Source organism: Scyliorhinus torazame, chromosome 6 (assembly GCF_047496885.1).
Source record: "Scyliorhinus torazame isolate Kashiwa2021f chromosome 6, sScyTor2.1, whole genome shotgun sequence".
NCBI lineage: Eukaryota > Metazoa > Chordata > Chondrichthyes > Carcharhiniformes > Scyliorhinidae > Scyliorhinus > Scyliorhinus torazame.
In genome coordinates, this window is record NC_092712.1 from 114,488,705 (window position 1) to 114,513,058 (window position 24,354).

Genomic DNA, 24,354 nt, shown 5'->3' on the forward strand with positions numbered 1-24,354 from the left:
GTAGTCACGGGTTGGCAAAGATCGGAGTATTTCCGACTATATAGGGGAACAAGACAGGGATGCCCGCTATCTCCACTGTTGTTCGCGTTGGCAATTGAACCTCTGGCCATGGTGTTGAGAGACTCCAGGAAATGGAGAGGGGTGATTAGAGGGGGAGAAGAACACCGAGTCTCGCTATACGCGGATGACCTACTGTTGTATGTGTCGGACCCAGCGGAGGGGATGATAGAGGTCATGCAGATATTGAGGGAGTTCGGAGATTTCTCGGGATATAGGCTTAACATGGGGAAGAGTGAACTATTCGTGATACACCCAGGGGACCAGAGTAGAGAGATAGAAGGCCTGCCTCTAAGGAAAGTGGAAAGAAACTTCCGATACCTGGGGATTTAGATCGCTAGGAGCTGGGGAACCTTACACAGACTTAATCTGACACGATTGGTAGAACAAATGGAGGAGGACTTCAAGAGGTGGGACATGCAGCCTCTGTCGTTGGCGGGCAGAGTGCAGGCAATTAAGATGATGGTCCTCCCGAGGTTCTTATTTGTATTTCAATGTCTCCCTATACTAATCACCAAGACCTTTTTTAATAAAATAGACAGGAGCATCACGAGTTTCGTGTGGGCAGGGAAAGTCCCGAGGATAAGGAGGGGGTTCCTACAACGTAGCAGGGACAGAGGAGGATTGGCGCTACCGAATTTGGGCGACTACTATTGGGCCGCCAATGTGGCGATGATTCGTAAATGGATGATGGAGGGAGAGGGTGCGGCGTGGAAAAGACTGGAGAGAAAGTCCTGTAAAGGGACGAGCTTAGAGGCGCTGGTGACGGCGCCGCTACCGCTCTCACCAAAAAAGTTTACCACGAACCCGGTGGTGGCGGCAACATTGAATATCTGGGGACAATGGAGGCGACAGAGAGGGGTGCGGGGAGCCCTGGTGGGGTCCCCAATCAGGAACAACCATAGGTTTGCCCAAGGAAGAATGGATGAAGGATTTCAGAGCTGGCACCAGTTGGGAATTAGGAGGGTGGGAGATTTATTTATAGATGGGACGTTTGCGAGCTTGGGAGCATTGGAGGAAAAGTATAAGTTGCCCCGGGGAAACTTCCTTAGATATATGCAGGTGAGGGCGTTCACAAGACAACAGGTGAGGGAATTTCCGTTGCTCCCGGCACGGGATTCAGGACAGAGTGCTTTCGGGGGTGTGGGTCGGAGAGGGCAAGGTGACAGAGATCAGAGATATACCGAGAGATGAGGGAGGAGGGGGAGGAGTTGGTGGGTAAATTAAAAGGAAAGTATGATGAAGAGCTAGGGGAGGAGATAGAGGAGGGTATGTGGGCTGATGCCCTAAGCAGGGTAAATTCCTCTTCCTCGTGCGCCAGGCTTAGCCTGATTCAATTCAAGGTGCTACATAGAGCACACATAACGGGAGAAAGACTGAGCAGGTTCTTCGGAGTGGAGGACAAGTGTGGGAGGTGCGGCGGAAGCCCGGCAAACCACGCACATATGTTTTGGTCGTGCCCGGCACTGGAGGGGTATTGGAAGGGAGTGACGGGAGTGATTTCCAAGGTGGTGAAGGCCCGGGTCAAACCAGGCTGGGGGCTAGCTTTATTTGGAGTTGCGGATGAGCCGGGAGTGCAGGAGGCGAAAGAGGCCGGCGTTGTGGCCTTTGCGTCCCTAGTAGCCCAGCGTAGGATTCTACTCATGTGGAAGGAGGCGAAACCCCCCCGGACTGGAGGCCTGGGTAAACGATATGGCGGGGTTCATAAAACTGGAGCAGATAAAGTTTGCGCTGAGAGGATCGGCTCAAGGGTTCACCAGGCGGTGGCAACCATTCCTCGACTACCTAGGGGAACGTTAGAGGGAAGACAGATGACCAGCAGCAGCAACCCAGTGGGGGGGGGGGAAGTTTTAGTTTATGTTAAACGATTAGATTACCATGTTGATTAGCCATTTGTTTATTGTTAAGTTTTCTTTACTGTTATGTTTGATTTGTAAAGGGAAAAAATTGTGATCAAAAAAAATTTCAATAAAATATATATTTTTTTAAAAAGGAAGGGTGTGCTGGTCTTGAAAAGGGTCCAGAGGAGATTCAGAAGAATGATCCCTGGAGTGAAGAGCTTGTCGTATAAGGAATGGTTGAGGACTCTGGGTCTGTACTCGTTAGAGTTTGGAAGGATGAAGGGGATCTTATTGAAACTTACAGGATACTGCGTGGCCTGGATAGAGTGGCCGTGGAGAGAATGTTTCCACTTGACGGAAAAACTAGAACCAGAGGACACAATCTCAGACTAAAGGGTCGATCCTTTAAAATAGAGATGAGGAGGAATTTCTTCAGCCAGAGGGTGGTGAATTTGTGGCACTCTTTGCCGCAGAAGGCTGTGGAGGCCAAATCACTGAGTGTCTTTAAGACAGCGATAGATAGGTTTTTGATCAATAAGGGGATCAGAGGTTATGGGGAGAAGGCAGGAGAATGGGGATGAGAAACATATCAGCCATGATTGAATGGCAGAGCAGACTCGATGGGCCGAGTGGCCTAATTGTGTTCCTAAGTCTTATGGTCTAACAGGCAGATGGACTGGTGTGTGAGGGGGGTGGAAATGAGTGTGAGGGTTATTGCATTGAAACAATAAATGTATGGGAATATTTTAAAAAGGGGTTGATGGTGGAGGAGAAAGGTCACAGTCTAAAGTGGTTGAACTCGAATGTTGAGACCAGAGGGCTCTAACGTGCCTAACAACTCCCAGTTTACCTCAACTACAGTTCCACACACTGCTTCCTGTAAGGACACCATCCCATTCTTCCAGTTTCTCCACCTCCGTTGCATCTGTTCTGCTGATCCCACCATCGGAAATGGTGCTTCTGACATGCCTGCTTTTTTCCTTAATCAAAGTTTCCCACCACCTGTGGTTGACAGGGCACTGAATCGGTTTCGGCCTATTTTCCCACACCTCTGCCCTCCTCCCATCCCCTTCCTCCCAGAACCTTACTTTCCACACTACAAGCCTCCGCATTCAAAGAATCCTCCTCCACCATTTCTGCCAACTCCAGCATGATGCTACAACAAAACACATCCCCCCCCCCACCCCCTTCCCGGCACCAGCATTCCGTAGGGGCCAACCCAGATGTCACAATCTCAGACTAAAGGGTCGATCCTTTAAAACTGAGATGAGGATGTATTTTTTCAGCCAGAGTATGGTGAATCTGTGGACCTCTTTGCCGCAGAAGACTGTGGAGGCCAAATCACTGAGTGTCTTTAAGACAGAGATAGATAGGTTCTTGATTAATAAATGGATATGGGGTTATGGGGAGAAGGCAGGAGAATTGGGATGAGTAAAATATCAGTCATGATTGAGTGGCGGAGCAGTCTCGATGGGCCGAGTGGCCTGATTCTACTTCTATGCTTATGGCCTGGTCCAATTCAATGAGCAAAATGGGCATGTGAATTGACAGGAAATCAGCTTACATAGAGGTGGCAGAGATTGTCAGAAAAGATTGAAGTTTGTGCCATAGGAAAAGATCATCTCTATCGGAAACTTTACATTTGTATGATCCTAGATATTCTGAAAATGTTTTAAATTCTCTGTTTTCTATCTTTAAGATCACTGTGAAAAATAATGAACATATCAAGGAACTGGAAGCCCAAGTAGAATGTCTAAAATGTGATCAAGAACATCTAAAAAAGGATAATGAGGAAGAGGTTGAACAGTTGAATGAAGTAATAGAAAAGTTGCAGCAGGAACTGACAAAGGTGATGCCATTGGAATTAGTTTCTTCTGAAGATGCAGAGAATTTGAAACTTCTCCTTGATAAGATGGTGGCAGAAAAAGAGCTGTTGCAGCAACAAATGGAGAAGCAAAATGACGAACTAATACTTTCAAAGCAGAAACTAGAAGAACAGAACAGATTATTGGAAATTCGGGGATTAGAAATGATAACCCAAGGAGAGAAAAAGGATGTTTTTTCAGAAGATGTCCAAGACCCCATCAGTAGTGTGGAAGTCAAAATGCAGGAGCTACAGACAGCTATTGAAAAGAAAGATAAAGAGTTGGAATTATGTCACCTACAAATACAAAGCTTGAAGGAACAGGCACAAACTGAAATTAAAGTACATGAAAACCAAATTTTAATTCTGGAAGAAGCTCTCAGGGAGAAAGTAGCAACTGTTCTTGTGAGCCAAGCACAGTTAAAGGCAGTGCAACAGCAAATAAGGATATGTGCTGAGCAACAAAAGAGTCAAATTCAAGAAAGAGAAGCTGTTTCTGGTAGAAAGGGAAAAACACCTCTGGAACACACACATATGTGCCTAGTCGGAGCAAAAGATACTGATCCGATTATTCTACAAAGAGAGGAAATTATAAATATTGAACACCAAACAAAAGAACTAACCATGCTAAGATTGCAGCTAACTGAGGTGCAACATCAATTAACTGATCTTCAAAAAGAACTTGAATTTGAAAGGAAAGTACTTTCAACTACCCAAAAAGAAGCAGCAGAAAAAGAAAAGTTAATTGAGTTGTATTGCATGTTAGAAAGGAAGAAAGAACCAACAGAAAAACAAGACAGTGAGGGATGGATTTCAACATCTTTACTTGTGAGTATAATCTAGCTGTTAATTATAACTATATGGGGCAGCACAATGGCTCAATGTTTAGCATTGCTGCCTCATGGAGCTGAGGTCCCAGGTTCGATCTCAGCCCCGGGTCACTGTCTGTGTGGAATTTGCACAGTCTCTCCATGTTTGCATGGGTTTCACCCCCACAACCCAAAGATGTGCAGGGTTAGGTGGATTGGCCTCACTAAATTGCCCCTTAATTGGAAAAAATGAATTGGGTACTTTAAATTTAAAAAAAAAAAATTAAAAGCAATTATAACTATATGGTACTGCTTTAACAGTTTTCCGTGGCTAGATCTCGACAAAATTATAGGCTATGATTGCCCAATGGTAAGATTTGTTTCATAGTTAATCTTTTGGTACAGATAGTTTTAGAAGTCCAGCAGTTTTATCGTTGTGTTCATATAACAATTCTGAAAACTCTCTTCATAATTTGGCTTTGCAGGCTGGTGAGAAAAAAGTTTCATACCTAGAAACCCCTATTCAACAAGGAGCCACCTCTGTAACTGATCTAGTTTCTGAACTAGAACAGGTCAAAGCTGAAGCTACAGTGACAAAAGAACAATTAAGTAATTCCAGGGGCCAGAATGAGAAACTCCAAGAAGACTTGCAGGTACAGACTGAAAACTTCCGTTTCTGTATTGGGAAACAGATTGCCTCTGTAGTAACAAAGGTTGCATGTAGTTTGCCTACATAACAGGGATCATTTTGTCCTCTATCCCCTCTCATTCCCTTTCTTGCTCTCTTCATCTCTGTCTTGCTCTTCTTCCCCCCACTCTTATCTTTCTTGCTACTCTTCACCCCTCCCATATCTGCTTCATTCTTCTTTACCTCCTCCCCTATCTGTCTCTCTTCCATATTGCCATGCACAATGTAATCCCATTGTAACTGGTGTTTATCTTGGATATGTGTATTACCTTACAGTTGATTTTTAAGGATTCAGCATTTTTGAGGAAACGGATAATCTACCTAGCTTTAATAGTGAGAAAAATTCATTAATAGATCGTAAAATTATTTCCAGGACCTTGTGAAAGATTTTTAAATATATATTGAGAGTATCCAATTCTTTATTTTTCCAATCAAGGGGCATTTTAGCGTGGGCAATTCACCTATCCTGCATATCTTTGGGTTGTGGGGGTGAGACCCACGCAGACATGGGGAGAATGTGCAAACTCCACATGGACAGTGACCCGGGGCCGGGATCGAACCCGGGTCCTTGGTGCCATGAGGCAGCAGCGATGACCACTGCCCCATCCTGCCGCCCTAGAACCTTGTAAGAGATGAATGCTCATAAATAGGTTGAGTTTGTTTACTGCATCGATTTTAGCAATTAAGACGACAGATTTGTTTTAAAAACCGTTGTACTTGTACATATAAAAGATGTTCACAGGTCTTTACCAATGATGAATTATTGGCACAAATCAGATAATGTACCCTTAAAGTTGGTCAGCTACAAAGATTGTTCAGGAAATTTAAGTGTGAAACCAGAAATGTTTGCTAAAAATCTTAATTGTCCTTTTATTTAGGCAAAAGAAGTAACTATAATAAACCTTCAGAAAAAACTCAATACTGCAAAGGAAGCCTTGTGCAAAGAGAAAGATCTCCATTTGGAACAAGATGACCAAACCCCTCAGAAATGTGCTGCTGAAGAACCAAAACATGCATTGATCAAAGAAAGAGCAATACAAATCCTAGTGGACTCAGCAGTCCAAACCGAAAAATTGATTTCTGATGACATTGAGGCTCCCCTGAGCACATGTAAAAATGCAGGAGAGCAAATAAATTTTCAACCTACTTATATTAATTCTTCAGAGGAAGTTACAGAAATAAGAAGTCAATGCTCTGAAAAACTTGATCAACTACAAAAGGTCCATGGCGCTGAAATGGCCAAACTGGAAGCAAAATATTCTGCTGAAACAGAAGCTTTGACAAGGGACCACACAATACAAATGAATGCACTGAGGGAAGAATATGATGTTGTCAAAGCTATGATTAATAGCTCAAGACTGGTTAGTACTCTTATTGAAATTTCAATAATGAAGTTATAAATGTCAGGCTTTGTCCAAGAATTTTGTTCAGAATTGAATCATTTTGTTGTATTAACAACAGATTAAAATATTTAAGAAGGGTTAACTGTTCCAGCATGCTAACATTTAAGCACTCCGACCCTTGCACTTGTCCAATTCTAATTCCTTGTGCATCCCTGATTTTTATCACTCCACCATTGGTGTCGAGCCTTCAGCTGCATAGACCCTAGCCACAAAATGAAGAGGCAAAAGAGAAGCATAACCCCTGCGTGTTTTAAGAATCTTGCAAAGTTAATTTGACTTTTGTTGGGACCTGTGCAAATAAAAATTGCAATTGTGCAACATCAAAACATGCATTTGGTATATAATGGCAATAATAGAATCCCTACAGAAGGAGGCAATTCAGCTCATCGAGTCAGCACCAACCCTCTAATAATAATAATCTTTATTAGTGTCACGAGTAGGCTTACATTAACACTGCAATGAAATTACTGTGAAAATTCCCCAGTCGCCACACTACAGCACCTGTTCAGGTACACTGAGGGAGAATTCAGAATGTCCAATTCACCTAACAAGCACATCTTTTGGGACTTGTGGGAGGAAGCCGGAGCACCCAGAGGAAACCCACGGGAGAACGTGCAGACTCCGCACACAGTGACCCAAGCTGGGAATCGAACCCGGGTCCCTGGTGCTGTGAAGCAAAAGTGCTGAGCACTTTGTTACTGTGCCGCCCACAATCTGAGAGAGCACCCTAACCAGGTTCCCGCCTTATCCCCGCAGCCCTGTAACTCTATTGAACCCGCACATCCCAGGGCACTAAGAGACAATTTAGCATGGTCAATCCACCTGCTCATCTTTAGACCGTGGAAGGAAACCGGAGCATCGGGTAAAACCACATAGACATGACAGAATGTGCAAACTCCACACAGACAGTCACCCAAGGCTGGAATTGAACCCGGGTCCTGGCACTGTAAGGCAGTAGTGCTAACTACTGTGCCACCATGTGACACCTAATGCAGGGACAAAATCTGTGGAGCATTTCCCCTCTCCTGATCCTGCTATGCTTTTACTTCTTAGCAATGGACTTGATTTCCTCTGTCACTCTCTTTTCAAAGTGGGATAAGGATTGGGGGAACCATCCTTGACAGATGATCCAATTTTGCTCTTTGAGGTCTTGATTGAAGGGGTGAACTATAATTAGCTATGCTTGAATATCACAAAACTTGGTCCTGGCTCGAGGAGGGTGAAATGGCAGCAGGCGATGAAGGTTGGGGCCTGTACAAAGAAAAGTACAGCACAGGAACAGGCCCTTCGGCCCTCCAAGCCTGCGCCAACCATGCTGCCCGTCTAAACTAAAATCTCCTACACTTCCGGGGTCCGTATCCCTCCACTCCCATCCTATTCATGTATTTGTCAAGATGTCCTTTAAACGTCACCATCATCCCTGCTTCCACCACCTCCGGCAGCGTGTTCCAGACACCCACTACCCTCTGTGTAAAAATACCTGCCCGTAAATCTCCTCTAAACATTGCCCCTCACACCTTAAACCATGCCCCCTCGTAATTGACCCCTCTACCCTGGGAAAAAGTCTCTGACTATCCACTCTGTCTATGCCCCTCATAATTTTGCAGGCCTCTATCAGGACGCCCCCCAAACCTCTGCCGTTCCAGTGAGAACAAACCAAGTTTATTCAACCTGTCCTCCTAGCTAATGTCCTCCATACTGTTGCTAACTTTTGGTTGGTTCAATTGGCTCTGTTTTATAACCTTTGCTCTCGAGTCGCCAGGTATCTTTATGATACCGCCACGAGGTTCAAGTTCAAGTAATGATCAATAACTCAATACACCGATTAGTAAGATTCAAATCAAAGCACGTTTATTATACACAGTAATCGCTACTCATGCACAAATTCTACTTCTAAGCTACTTCTACAACTAACAGGCCTATACTTTGTTTCGGACTGGCCCACCAGGTCAGGGGAACAAATGGCCTTTCGTTCGGGTTCTGAGTCTGCAGGATTCGAAGTTGGTACGGATTGGTAGCTAGGAGCGCCTATCTCGTAGCGAGCGTTGACTTAAGACTTACTGGATATTGGCGGCAGCTGCACCAGTCACGGTCAAGGGTTGGTTCGCGTTGCTGAGTGACCGGGTCAAGAAGAACGATTTGAACTTGGGGGCTTAACTTTATAGTCCCCAGGGGCTTCCCGCCTTTCGGGGCGGACCCGGTACCTGGTTCCAAGTGATTGGACTTTGTTCCAATCGCTTGGTTCGATTTCTCCAATACTGGAGCAGTTCCCTGCTCGATGGGCGGTCTTGAGGTGTCCGTTAACCTCTTTTGTGTTGGCTCCTGCTGGCGCCGGGGAGTCTGGCTTGGCTTTGTTTATCCCAAATGTTTTGATTGTTCCCAGGGATCGCTCATTAGTATGTAGATGGCTGCTACATTATTATGCAGATGGCTGCTTGTATCAATGCTGTCTGGGCTTTTGCAGAGTTTAATGCACAGTAACTTGCACCTGCTAGTTTCTGTCTGTGTTGGCTGAATTTCCCTTCAGCCTTTGCTGTCCTCCAATTTACGTCGGGAGTTGGCCAACCCAGGTGGCTACAATACCAGGCAACATCCTGGTAAATCTCTTCTGCACCCTCTCTAAAGCCTCCACATTCTTCTGGTGACCAGAATTGGACACTATATTCCAAGTGTGGCCTAACTAAGATTCTATACAGCTGCAACGTGACTTGCCAATTGTTATACTCAATGCCCTGGCCAATGAAGGCAAGCATGCCGTATGCCTTCTTGACTACCTTCTCCACCTGTCCCTTCTTGCCCCTTTCAGTGACCTGTGAACCAATAAATTCTATAGCGAAGGACTTGCAGGTCTAAAAATGTTATATATTTTTTTTAATGCAAAAAGAAAACACTTCTCTTCATATTTACCTTGCACAGCAGGAATCCTATGTCTGCACGTTCTCTCTATGTCTCTATGGGTTTCCACCGGGTGCTCCGGTTTCCTCCCACAAGTCCCGAAATACATGCTGTTAGGTGAATTGGACATTCAGGTTCTCCCTCTGTGTACCCGAACAGGCGCCGGAATGTGGCGACAGGGTGATTTTCACAGTAACTTCATTGCAGTGTTAATGCAAGCCTTCTTGTGACAATAAGGATTGTTTTTTAAAAAATAATTATAACTATGTAATGGAGAATTTTTTTTCCTGGCATTAATGACATATTAATAATTCTAGATTTAGGAAAAATGCCTTTGCTGCTTTGACAATGTGCACTGCTTTGTATTTTCAAACATTTCAATTTGTTTTCTTTCTACCATCAGTTAAGACTTTTCATTAAGTTCACTTCAGTTTCCTTTCATTTGTCTACAGTTAAATTTTTTTCTTGCTGCCTCTTAATTTCTATATAGATTTTATTTTTGATAAACACTTGATTGCCGCTATCAAATTCTACTCCAATTTCTTTTGTAATTTTTCCTACACCAGACTCACCTTGATAGACCAGAACCATCTATCGCATTGCAACTAAGAGATAGAGATGTCAGTGGTAAGAACTTTTACATATTTGCACTTATTCTTTGATGACTATTTTTAAAATTTCAACTTGAAACAATGCTGCTCAAAAAAGATAAATATTTGTTTCCAAAATATAAGATTTGCTACTTCTAATGTAGGCTTAACAATAGAAAGCATTGTTTTCTTCTCCGATGTGATAGAGTTGATTGAGAAGAGAGAACATTTAAATTGCAAGATTCTATTTGCTTCAGTAACTCTTAATCTAGGACTAATGGTGAAAACTTGAGGCTTTCTCACATTTGATTTGCACAGCTAGAATTATCCATTCAAAATATGCTCACAGTGTTCTTTAAAATCACTTTTTTCCTTTCAGAAACTCATTGGTTAATATACAAATATAGAAGAGTTTTTAATCTTCAGTGCATACATAACTGGGACGCTTTATCTAGCCAAGTTTATATTTTTAAAATTGACCTTGAAGCAAGCAAGAAGCAGAAAGACTGAGGTGGACTGTGACACTGCAGTAATTTACAAGTTATTGTTTCATATTTTAAGCAGATTTGAGAAACTTCCTCTCATCAAAACTCTGCTTTTTCAAAAATGCATGTCCATCTAAGCAAGATCATAAATGGTATAGTAAAATTAAAGAACAATTCAATGAGGCTTCACACGTGACTTTTTTTATTGATAGATGCTAAATGGTCATCGTGGTAATACTGGTAAATATTCAGCTGACCATCTACTGTGGTTGGATTTGAGCTTGGATCCCCAGAGCAATGCGGTTAATGGTTTACCAGTTTAGTGACCTATACCATGAGGCCACAGGAGGAAACCAGTGGTAATGCTGATAAGCACTGTATTAAACCTGATTGAAGTCAGCTGGTAATGAGTCCAGGAGCCTGGATCAGATGCTTCTCCACTCTCCGCTTCTTCCCCAGCCTACAACAACCAATCCTCTCCTGCCCACTGCAAAATTATTGTGAGCATTATTTAAATAATTAAATAAATCCTCAGTTGCAATATTTTTAAGAGTCTCATTCTCTGTCCAGAATAATCTATATCATAGGGAATTTAATTGCTGAACCTGTTAGATCATGATTGATCTGTACCTCAACCCTATTTACTCACCGTTGCTCCATTTCGCTTGAATTTCTAAACTAACAAAAATCTATTTCCGTTTTGAATTTTTCAACTGACCTAAACTCAACACCTTTTTGAGGAAGGGCGTTCCACATTTTGCTCATCACTGTGTGAAGAAGTGCATTCTGAAACTGTTCCTGAATGGCCCTGCTCTAATTTTCAGGTTATGCTGTCTTGACTTTCCACAAATGCTTTCTACCTACCAAATTACCAAAATTAATTTGCCCCTTAATCCTTTATACTGAAGGGAATGCATGCCTTGTCTGTGCACTACGTTTTGAGGAGGTGTTGGCTTAGTGGTATTGTCATTGGGCTGGTAAACAAGGGGCCCAGAGTAATGATCTGGGGACCCAGGTTCAAACCTCACCATTGCAGATTGTGAAATTTGAATTCAAGAAAAATCTTGAATTAAAAGTCCAATGGTGACTATTAAACCATTGTTGATGTGACTCCAGCCCACAGCAATGGTTGATTCTTAACTGCCCCCAAGGGCGATTAGGGATGGGTAATAACAGCTGGCCCACCCAGCGAGGCCCACGTCTCATGAACAAATTTTTTAGATTCTGCAAAACACCCTCCCTAAGACCAATGCATACTTTGTGGGTGTGGCATCCAAACTGAATGAAGTACCATTGGGACAGTTTAACCAGATATTCAAACAATTATGGCATAGCTCTGGCCCCTTTTGTAATCCAGCATCTTGTAATAAGGGTTACCAGTGCATTAACCTTGTTAATTACTTATTGTTTCTTTCCATGGAATTTTAGTTTTTGTATATAGACCACTAAATCTCTCTGCTCCTTCGCAATTAATATAACAGAAGAAATCAAAAGGGGAGGAGGCCACACAGCCCCATTGAGCCTCCTCCGTGTAAGATTGGGATTAAACCTGCCATGAAGTCCACTTTCCGACCATAGAGTCATAGAATTATACAGCACAGAAAAGGCCCTTCGGCCCATTGTGCCTGCGCCAGTCAAAAACAACCTAATCAGTCTAATCCTATTTCCAGCACTTGGCCCTTAGTCTTGTATGCCCTGGGATTGCAAGTGCATGACTAAATCTCAACATGTCCATTGATTCCTTTAGTGCCTTAAATCTACTTGGTTTCAGATGGCCAAGATTTTGTTCAGATGCCGCTAATATCTCTATGTGGCTTGGTGCCATAATTCGTTTTACAATGCCTCTGTGGAGCAAATTGAGACATTTCATTGCATTATAGGGACTATAGAATACAATTTATTGTTAAAAGTGAAATTTGGGAATAAATGATGCAATGAGTTAGCACATTGCTTTGAAAATATCTTCTCACTTTTGGTTGGAGGAAATGAAGGTAACAAGTTCAACCCACCCCATAATGCCTCTTGCTTTCAGCAAGGTCAAAAACCTGATTGGAGATTTTTAAATACAGAATTTTGGAAAAGATGGAAAAGGATTTGTGACATGACAATTATTTAAAGCCTTTGCAAAGGAAATGGAGGTTGATGGTAATTTTCCAGAACAGATGTCAATGGAGGGTTGTATGCTAAAGAAGAAGTGGATGATGGCAGCTTTGAAAGTGAAATGGACACTACCTGAAAAGAGGGAGCTATTCAGAATGTCGATTCGTATGGGACAGCTTTTGTGGTCAGCAGTTTAGTGGGAATGGGGTCAGGACAGAAGAAATTGGGTTTCTCGGAATAAAATGAGTGACAAGAGGGCATTATAGGGTCGGATTACAGAATGCTGTGGGTTCAGGACAGGGCAGGAGGTGCCTGGAAGTTGAACAAGGTGGAGGGAGAGAGCGTAGCAGAGGCAGCTGAATGTTTTAGTGCATTAAAGCATCCTTTCACTTGGAGATGAGAACATAAGGAATGAAAAAAGATTTGAGAGGAGAAGGGAAAAGAAAGACATGCATTTATAGAGTGCCTTTCAAGCAATCTGCTTTAAAGCCAATTTAATACTTCAAAGTGAAGTCAATGTTGTCAAATAGGAGAAAGTGAGTGATGGAAATATCTAATTGGGAAGGGCAAGGAGTAAGATCAGAAATTATTCTGTTTGAAGAGAATGCTGGAGTAAGATTACATTGTAATTTAGTGCTATTAACGACATTTTTTTAAATGTAATTAAATTCTAAGTCAAAATGGACTACATGAAATATGTTGTCCAGTCATGGAGGTAGGTAGATGTATCTTGAATGTTTTTCACTTCAATATGTTAATTCAGCTGAATGTGTATATTTCATCATCCTTTTAGATGGTAGCTCTGTCGAGAGTCCAGGAACATTTGATATTACTGCTGAAAAACAGGAACGCAGAACCATGTGTGAAGGACTTAGAAGAGTAAATTATGTGTCTCATGCAGTGCAAGCAATGCTTGGACATGGTACAGATAATCTTCCTGACAAAATAAAGGTAAAGATCCAATATTCTCACTGTAGTTTGGCTGTTAAGGAAATTGAATTTGTCATGTTGCTACAAGATGTTATTCTTCTGAGGGTGGGCCCAGACACATTGCTGGGGTAGAGAGGTAAATTTACTCTGTATCTAATCTGGAGTACTTGATTAAGAGTTCTAAATTAAGTGTTCCATTCATTTTCCACATCCCTCACTTTATAAAATTCATTTCCGGGATGCGGGTGTCACTGGCTAAACCAGCATTTGTTGCCCATCTCGAATTGTCCTTGAGATAGTGGTGAGCTGCCTCCCGGCGGATTGGAAATTAGCAAACGTGACACCACTGTTTAAAAAAGGAGGTAGGCAGAAAGCGGGTAATTATAGGCCAGTGAGCTTAACTTCGGTAGTAGGGAAGATGCTGGAATCTATCATCAAGGAAGAAATAGCAAGGCATCTGGATGGAAATTGTCCCATTGGACAGACGCAGCATGGGTTCATAAAGGGCAGGTCGTGCCTAACTAATTTAGTGGAATTTTTTGAGGACATTAACAGTGCGGTAGATAACGGGGAGCCAATGGATGTGGTATATCTGGATTTCCAGAAAGCCTTTGACAAGGTGCCACACAAAAGGTTGTTGCATAAGATAAAGATGCATGGCATTAAGGGGAAAGTAGTAGCATGGATAGAGGATTGGTTAATTAATAGAAAGCAAAGAGTGGGGATTAATGGGTGTTTCTCTGGTTGGCAATCAGTAGCTAGTGGTGTCCCTCAGGGATCAGTATTGGGCCCACAACTGTTCACAATTTACATAGATGATTTGGAGTTGGGGACCAAGGGCAATGTGTCCAAGTTTGCAGACGACACTAAGATAAGTGGTAAAGCAAAAAGTGCAGAGGATACTGGAAGTCTGCAGAGGGATTTGGATAGGCTAAGTGAATGGGCTAGGGTCTGGCAGATGGAATACAATGTTGACAAATGTGCGGTTATCCATTTTGGTAGGAATAACAGAAAAAGGGATTATTATTTAAATGATAAAATATTAAAACATGCTGCTGTGCAGAGAGACCTGGGTGTGCTAGTGCATGAGTCGCAAAACGTTGGTTTTCAGGTGCAACAGGTGATTAAGAAGGCAAATGGACTTTTGTCCTTCATTGCTAGAGGGATGGAGTTTAAGACTAGGGAGGTTCTGCTGCAATTGTATAAGGTGTTAGTGAGGCCACACCTGGAGTATTGTGTTCAGTTTTGGTCTCCTTACTTGAGAAAGGACGTACTGGCACTGGAGGGTGTGCAGAGGAGGTTCACTAGGTTAATCCCAGAGCTGAAGGGGTTGGATTAAGAGGAGAGGTTGAGTAGACTGGGACTGTACTCGTTGGAATTTAGAAGGATGAGGGGGGATCTTATAGAAACATGTAAATTTATGAAGGGAATAGATAGGATAGATGCGGGCAGGTTTCCACTGGCGGGTGAAAGCAGAACTAGGGGGCATAGCCTCAAAATAAGGGGAAGTAGATTTAGGACTGAGTTTAGGAGGAACTTCTTCACCCAAAGGGTTGTGAATCTATGGAATTCCTTGCCCAGTGAAGCAGTAGAGGCTCATTCATTAAATGTTTTAAGATAAAGATAGATAGTTTTTTGAAGAATAAAGGGATTAAGGGTTATGGTGTTCGGGCCGGAAAGTGGAGCTGAGTCCACAAAAGATCAGCCATGATCTCATTGAATGGTGGAGCAGGCTCGAGGGGCCAGATGGCCTACTCCTAGTTCTTATGTTCTTGAACCGCTGCATTCCCAGAGCCCAGAGATGTAGGTACATCCGCAGCGCTGTTAGGGAGGGAGACCCAGGATTTTGACCCAGAGACTGAAGGAACGGGGTTATGCTTCCAAGTCAGGATGGTGAGTGATTTAGAAGGGAACTTCCAGACAATGGTGTCCCCATGTATCTGCTGCCCTTGTCCTTTTGGATGGTGGTGGTCCTGGGTTTGGAAGGTGCTGCCGAAGAACCCTTGGTGAGTTCCTGCAGTGCATTTTTTAGATAGCACACACCTCTACCACTGTTCATCCATGGTGAAGGGAATGAATGTTTGTGGAAGGAGTGCCAATCAAGCGGGCTACTTTGTCCTGAATGATGTCAAGCTTCTTGTGTTGTTGGAGATGCACTTATCCAGGCAAAGTAAGAGGATTTCATCATACCCCTGACTTGTGCCTTGTAGGTGGTGAACAGGCTTTGGGGAGTCAGGAAATTAGTTATTTGCTGTAGAATTCCTAGCTGCTGGCCTATTCTTTATAAAGCTTGTCCAGTTTAGTTTCTGGTCTAAGGTAACCCTCAGGATGTTGATATTGGGGGATTCAGCAATGGTAATGTCATTGAATGTCAAGGGACGGTGGTTAGATTCTCTCTTGTTTGAGATGGTCATTATCTGACCCTTGCGTGGCGCAAATGGTACTTGCCGCTTGGCAGCCCAAGCCTGGGTACTGCCCAGGTCTGGCTGCAAATGAACATGGACTGTTTTAGTAACTGGAAGAGGTGTGAATAGTGCTGAACATTGTACAATCTTGGAGAATAAAATCATTTTTTTGAAGTTACTGATGGATGGTTGGTCATTTTTTATTATAAATTGCTCATTGAAGAAATCTACATCAGTAACCAGAAACTGATTAAATTATTAATCCACTCTTTTTCAATCCTATACAGTCTTTACTTCAAGAGGTGCATCAAGAAGGTATAGAGGTGTTGACGCTTTCAGAATCCACTTACTTAGAAGGGCAACAGCAAGCTGTAGAAAATCACCCAGAGGGTTGGCTTTTGGAAAGATGGGAACTTTTGAACATGGTGCAGTCACTTAAAGATGTACTTGCCAACATTCAGGGGACTGGGGAAGCCAAGGTAAGAACAAAACATTTGAACAGTATCTTTAAGGTATTTATTTTAAATTTGTTTTCAAAATGTGAGAAACAATGGCAAAGCAGTATTTATTGTCCATCCCTAGTTATACATGAAAATACATAGAAGTTACAAAAGCTGACCAGTGAGCCCAACTAGTCTACGTCAGTGTTTACCATTCAACCAAGCAAATACCCACAATCACAGTTTCCATCCTGAAGGCATTAATATTTATTTGTATAGTGTGGAACTGGTGTCACTAGTTCTTTTTGCTGAGAAACATTCATGATGCAGTTGGGTTTTTACAACAACCCTTTTATGGTTATTTTTCTGTTGCTAGCCCACAAATTAAGCTTTATGGAATGCATACTCAACAATCCTGTGTGTTTAAGATTTCTCATTGCTCCCTTAGTCATTTGAGAATGGATCAGCTAAAATGAAACTAATGACTTCTCTCCATCAGTGTTAAACAGGTAACCACTGCCACTAAAGTATCCGAGGAATTTCATCCAAAGTGTTAAATATTTATCTACCACTATCCTATAATATAATTTCAGAATCTCCATGTATTGTATATAAAAACTTTAGCATTCATGCAAATCTTCAAATACCTCTAATCTGGTAGCATGATATAGCAGTTTGAATGTCAGCATACATCATGGAAAGCTGGTAGAACATGAATTTGAACCTTGTAAGCTTCAATAAGCTTGCAATCTCGATCAAATTGTTATGAGAAACATTGGAGAGAGCTATTGCCAGGTTTGTCCATCTCCACCTTGCGTCTTCTGGGGTTCCCGCTGGGTAAGGCTCCCAACACCACCCAGAGATCAGAAACGACGGGCCTATGAGGCCCCATGCTTATGGTGCATCTTTTCACTTCTCTTCAGACAAGTACATATCCACTTTTGATATGTAATAAACATCGTCATGCAGGTAAACAGTGCCCTGCAATTAAGTGGATTGGTATTGGTAGTGATTGAACAAGGGATGTTGTTCATTACATATGGCAACTCTTCCCCCCCCCCCCCCCCCCCGCTTTCAAATAATCTCTTTGAATAGTGTTGTGGGATCTTTAACATGCACCTGTACAAGCAAATATATATTAATTTAATGTCCAATCCAAAGAACATAAAGGTATACCTGCTTACAGAAATGTAACTACCAATGCTAGGTGTATTTTTTGAAAGATTTGTATTCCTAGCTTCCAGATGTAATATCTAAGTGAGAGTATTATGTAAAATGCTAGCATGTCTTTTGCAGGCTTTATCTCCTGAAAGCATCACAGACTGGCGGCGTGAACTTCTCCAAGCTGTTCAGCAAGTTTTTAAAAAAGAACATGATGTCCTTATGGTTGCTCTTCGTGCGCAAGCCTCATCCTTGAACAGTATGGATGCAATGACATTGTTGAACTTACTGAAAGAACAGGTATCTCTCCTCACTAAAATGGGGCTTTGTCTTCCAATTCTACTTTTCTGAAAATATATTTAGCTGGTCTTCTGGATGTCCTATTTAAATTCTGGGCATTGAGTCTAAAACAACTGAAACACTAAGTCTATCCAACATTGACATTAGTTATGGAATCATTTACAAGATTCTTATTAACTCAGTTATACTTTCAGTTTAGCTTGTGGTCTGTATGTATTTCTGCAATTAAAGCATGCTAGCCATCATGTACAAAAATAATTCAATATTCTCGTCATTGAACTTTCACAAAACATGAAGTTTCAAATTAATGGTTAATGACTGTGAGGATTCATGGAGTAAGTGGTAAAGTACGGTACTAGATAGAAAATTAATATTTGAAAGAAAGTATAAAGGGCAGTTTTTTAAGCTTCACAGGAGCATTATCAGACAAAACTTGATACTGAACCACAGAGAGACATTAGGACAGGCGACCAAACACTTAGCTAGAAACACGTTTCAAGGAGTTATTTAAAAGAGATGTGGAAAGGCAGAAAAGCTTATTGGGAAAATTCCAGAACTTTAAGGCTTAGACATCTGTGATGGAAAGCGGGACTGTGCGAGGGGCTATATTGGAGGAACAAAGAGATCTCTGAGACCTGCCAGGCTGGAGATGATTGCAGCAGTGGGAGGAGTGAGATCATGAGAATTTCAAAATCAAGCTGTTACTGGACCAGGGCCCACTTGGTCAGTACATGACACTACATGATTGGTGAACAGGACTTGTTGTGACATGACGTCAGATAAAGCCAGGCAACAGAGTTTTGGATAGACTAACGTTTAATTAAGATGGGAGGCTGGCCATGAGAGCATTGAAATATGTGAATCTTAAGGAAATAATGATAACGATGACGACAGAATCTGATCCCTTTTTTATTTGCTATAGGAAATGCAGAGGAAAACTGATGTGGAACATTTAATGACTGCAGATAGGAATAGTATGATGATGGAAATACGTGAACTTTGGTCATATCTGCGAAGAGTCCAACAGGGTGACGGCAAGCCCATGATTGTGGAAGAAAATAGTGTACAAAGAAGTGAAGGTGTTTTTCAATGTCCTGATGATGAATAATCCATACAATTTATCGTATTGATTTCATAGTGAAGAGTTTAAGGCTTGATCTTCTCTCTCCTCCCCCCTACTCCCACCTGGCGTGAGGGTGCAGTGAAGGGGGCCAGTCGCTTACACACCTCCGCTAGTATTTTTCACCAGAGGACAGGATCAGTATTGAGTGGCCCACACACCATTGGACCATTTGAAGCCCATAGGTGGCCAATTTATGTTTACAAGGAACTCCTCTCTGTGCTGGTGGGTGCACCTCTGCTCCACATGACCTATAGATAAACCCTGTCTCCAGATTCCGGGTTGATGGGGAGTGAAAAGAGGTCTCTACTTATCGGACATGCAATGCCCAATGGCAGCCCACCACACCTGGTGGAATGGTTCGTCCTTGTTTGAACCTCCTGATTGCCAACTCCATTTCTCGATGAAGCCTGCCTGACTGGCGCCGTTGACACTAGCTTACATAGATTCCTCTCTGGCCTCTGTGCTCGCTCATTGGGGACAAATTGCAATCCCAGCAGTGGCCATTGCTCCCGTATCATGGGAGAGGGGCATCCAGTATATGGGAGTGGAAATACTTTTGGGCAATTAACTGCCTGTTGGCCGTAAAATCCGACCGTGGCTATCCAGTTGAATTTGCACTGTACAGAAGCATTTTACCTTTAACTAACGTCTTGCTGTTTCTCAAATTGACACAAGTTTCGCTAACCATTTAAAATGACTTTAAAATAAGGCAGTATTTGTCTCGGGTCATCTGTATTTGTACCTCGGGTCTATTTGTAGCAATGTGCTAATGTATCTATTTACTTTTAGTGGAACAACTAAGAAACAATTTACAACAGAAGCAGGCTCAGATTCTCGATTTACAAATGGAGTTGAGTGTACTAAAGGAAAAGGGAGCTGAGCTCCAAGACCACCTGAATTTGGAGAAAATGGTAGTGGCAGAGCTGAAAAATGAACTTTCTCAAACTAAACTGGAACTTGAAACAACACTCAAGACACAGCACAAGCACTTGAAAGAGTTAGGGATGCTAAGGTAATTCAATATAGCTCAATGAAGCAATTGTTTACATATTCCTATTAGATTCGACGCTGATATCCTTGATCTCCTGTATCCTTTCTGTTTAAAGTGACTAATCTTATTTTAAATTGATAACTCATTAGTGGTTTTTATCTATCAGAAATGTTTAGTGTGAAATCAGCAAAGTAGCTCAAGTAATTAGCATTTTTATGATTCTAATGTTAAAGCTACATTGATGTTCCACAGCTATTAAAGCTTATAATGTGTCCTATAAAATAGCCACCCTAATTAACAGGTCCATGGACCATTTATCTTTTTAGAGTTGAGCTAACTGACAAAGCAGCTGAAGTAGACATGCTAAATGATGCACTGACAAATGAACAGAAGAAGGCAAGGGAACTACATTGGGCATTGGAAAAGGAAAAATGTAAGGTAGATAGAAAAGAAAAACAAGACCGAGAGGAATTGGAGGTTTGTATACTTTTGTCAACCAAATATTATTCAAAGAAAGTGTTCCAATGCTTAATTGTTTATTCATTGTCATCTCCTCTTGTACCGTCGCTAACCCCAGACTGATTTGATTGCTATCAACCAAGATTTAATGTAATCCATAACATGTTATAATTAGACCTTTTAATTTTCATCAGATCGTCTAAATTCAGATCCTATTTATGAGCAATTTGGGTCAAAAATAAAATAATGTAATTAAAACTTTTGAGTTTAGTGACCAGAATAATTTGGCAGCCACAAATTATTATTTTTTTATTAAGTAATTAATGCTTACAGCTGCCTTTATGATGTCTGTAAGAATTTTCTTTGCATCATCATCTGCATCCTCAGTTCTTCTGCCTCATGGAATTTCATTTAGCCACCTATATGTGATGCCTGCTAAGACAAACCACTCATTTAACAAAGTGCTTGAATGTTTCAGTAAAACGTCAACCTTGAGTTTAATCATATTCAACATTAATTTTGAAATTCATCTGGAAAACAAAGGGCCATGATTATGTTTGAACCCAAATTCAAATGATCAATGCCATGATTATGTTTGAACCCAAATTCAAATGATCAATTTATTAAAATCTGAGTCAATTAGTTCCCATATATTTGTGTAAGTGGACATTTCAATGAAAATCCTGATTAATGTTGAAATAAAATGAGTTATTTTGAGGACTGTGTTTTTGTTCTATCATTAGTGGGAAATTATTGAACTATTTCAGTAAAATCAAAAATAATTTGCTCACTTGTAACAAACTTGACTGTGTCTCAAGTTTTTTCTTGGCATTGGAACACTAGGAAGATATGCAATGTAAAATAGTCACAAATATTCCCAAAATTAGTAAGTTAAAACATATTTGAAACAAATATAATAGATTAGAAATAGATTGTTTTTGTTTAATTTCAGGACTTGAAGTTTGCACTTGAGGATCAAAAGAAAAGATATTTGCATTTGGAGTGTACTTTGGAAAAGGAAAGGGTGACAATAAAGGAACTAAGGCATAATCTAGATTCTGAGAAAGCACTACATGAAGCTGAACTATCACATGAGAAAAGCAACAACACTGAGCTCCAAATTGTCTTAGATGCTGAGAAAACCAGATCATATGAGTTAAGCAGTGTACTGGAACGAGAACGCCAACTCTTGAAGCACCTGCAAAGTGCAGAGGAGAAACAGGAAGAGATGCAGAAGCCAGCTGGAATTACATCTGAGGTGCTTGTAAGGGAGCTACAGAGACAACTAGAAGATCAGCATAGCCGCATTGTAGAGTTGGTTAGTGAGATGGAAAGGTATAAACTTGAGTCAGTTCAGTTGAGGCAGCACCTTGAGGAGCAGCAACAGATTCATAGGAAGTCTCTTTTAAAGGAACAAGAATCGCATAGACTGATTCTAGACAAAGTGGATTCCTTGCAGCTCCAGGCAAAAGAGCTCCTGGACCAGCTGGAAAAAGAAAAACAAGAAGTTTTAAAGTTGCAAAGGGAGGAAGCAAAGTTGAAAAAAACACTTCAGATATTACAGGAAACTGATCAAGTGAAAGGTGAAAGAGAAGCAGAAAATCAATTGGACGGAGATGTAGCTGTCTCTCAGAATAAGGTATGTTGTGTTAAATGGTCTAATTTCTCACCTCCGCAACTTGTCATAAGTAAAATGGTAAAGTCTTCCTTACAATGACCCAGTATTATGTTTTGTGAAAATATCTTAAAACATTTCACAGGAGCACATTCAGACAGAAATTGGCACTAAGCCAAGAAGGCGAGATTAGGATGAGTTGGTTTGAGGTGTAGGTGTTTTTCCTATCAGTGGTGAGTCAAAGGGAATCTCAGAGTCATGTTACAGCAGAGTTGGAAGAACACCGTTCTTGAAGCATTGTGGTACTCAATAATGTACAGAGTGAAGGGAGAGTGAGACCATGGAGTGATTGTGTGCCAAGATGAGAATTTTTAAATCAAAACATTGGTGGACTGGGATCCAATGTTGATCAGCGAACATAAGAACGATGGGAAAGTAAAACTTGATGTGGGCTAGAATTTTGGATGAGTTCAAGTTTGAGGGCGAAAGGCAGAATACTGGCAAAGAGAGGATTGGAATATTCAAGTCTGGAGGTACAAAGAACAATCCAGCACAGGAACAGGCCCTTCGGCCTTCCAAGCCTGCGCCGATCACGTGGCCTTATCTAGACCAACCGCCTGTATCCTTCTGTACCCGTCTGTTCATGTGCCGATCCAGATAATTTTTAACGGTCACTAACGTATCTGCCTCAACCACCTCACTTGGCAGTGCATTCCAGGCCACCACCACCCTCTGTGTAAAAAAAACTTCTCCCGCACATCTCCAATGAGCCTTTCCCCCCTCACCTTGAACTTGTGCCCCCTTGTAATTGTCATTTCTACCCAGGGAAAAAGCCTCCAACTGTTCACCCTATCTACAGCCCTAATCATTTTATAAAATTCTATCAGGTCGCCCCTCAGCCTCCGTCTCTAGGGAGAACAATCCCAGTTTATTCAATCTCTCCTCACAGCTAATACCCTCTATACCAGGCAACATCCTGGTAAATCTTTTCTGTTCTCTCTCCAAAGTCTCCACGTCCTTCTGGTAGTGTGGTGGCCAGGATTGGACACAGTATTCCAAATAGGACCGAACCAACATTCTATATAATTGTAACAGAATTTTTGCGCTTTTATACTCGATACCCTGTCCTATGAAGGCAAGCATGCCATATGCTTTCTTTACCACCGTTTCCACCTGTGCTGCCACTTATGGATCTGTGGACCTGCACACCCAGATCTCTCTGTGTCTCTATGCTCCTGATGGTTCTGCCATTTATTTCTCGCTTCCACCTGAATTGGATCTTCCAAAATGCATCGCCTCGCATTTGTCCGGGTTAAATTCCATCTGCCATTTCTCTTCTCACTTTTGCAGTCTATCTGTAACCTGTTGTATTCTCTGACAACCTTCATCACTATCCGCAACTCCTGCAATCTTAGTATCATCCACAAACTTGCTAATCAGACCACTATATATTTGAGTTTGGGTAGGGTGCTCTTTCCAAGAGCCGGAGCATGACTCAAAGGGCCGAATGGCCTCCTTCTGCACTGTGAATTCAATGATAATCTATGATTAATCTAGGACAAAGGTTCGGCACAACATCGTGGGCCGAAGGGCCTGTTCTGTGCTGTATTTTCTATGTTCTATATTTTCTTCCAAGTCATTATATATAAATTACAAAGAGCAGAGGTCCCAGTACTGATCCCTGCGGAACACCACTAGTTACAGACCTCCATTCGGAAAAACACCCTTCCACTGCTACCCTCTGTCTTCCATGGTCAAGCTAGTTCTGGATCCATACAGCTAGTTTACCCCTGACCCCATGTCATCTAATCTTTTGCACCAGCCTGCCATGAGGGACCTTAGCAACTGCTTTACTAAAGTCCATGTAGACTTTACATGGGTCCCAGGTTCGATTCCGGCTTGGGTCACCGTCTGTGTGGAGTCTGCACATCCTCCCCGTGTATGCGTGGGTTTCCTCCGGGTGCTCCGGTTTCCTCCCACAGTCCAAAGATGTGCAGGTTAGGTGGATTGGCCATGATAAATTGCCCTTAGTGTCCAAAATTACCCTTAGTGTTGGGTGGGGCTACTGGGTTATGGGGATAAGGTGGAGGTGTTGAGCTTGGGTCGGGTGCTCTTTCCAAGAGCCGGTGCGGACTCGATGGGCCAAATGGTATATTCACTCCTTCTGCACTGTAAATTCTATGAACATCCACAGTCCT

The 24,354-nt window shown here is 42.0% G+C and overlaps 1 protein-coding gene across 1 annotated transcript in view; it reads left to right on the forward strand.

The window, feature by feature from the left end:
* Window positions 1-24,354, forward strand: part of akap9 (A kinase (PRKA) anchor protein 9) — a 395,737-nt gene that overhangs the window by 331,438 nt on the left and 39,945 nt on the right. Inside the window, 11 exon segments of the mRNA XM_072508693.1 lie at window positions 3,598-4,590; window positions 5,057-5,224; window positions 6,138-6,620; window positions 10,124-10,184; window positions 13,526-13,683; window positions 16,355-16,546; window positions 17,804-17,968; window positions 18,891-19,047; window positions 19,881-20,103; window positions 20,409-20,559; window positions 21,494-22,180. Of these exon segments, the coding sequence (XP_072364794.1) occupies window positions 3,598-4,590; window positions 5,057-5,224; window positions 6,138-6,620; window positions 10,124-10,184; window positions 13,526-13,683; window positions 16,355-16,546; window positions 17,804-17,968; window positions 18,891-19,047; window positions 19,881-20,103; window positions 20,409-20,559; window positions 21,494-22,180 (3,438 nt within the window).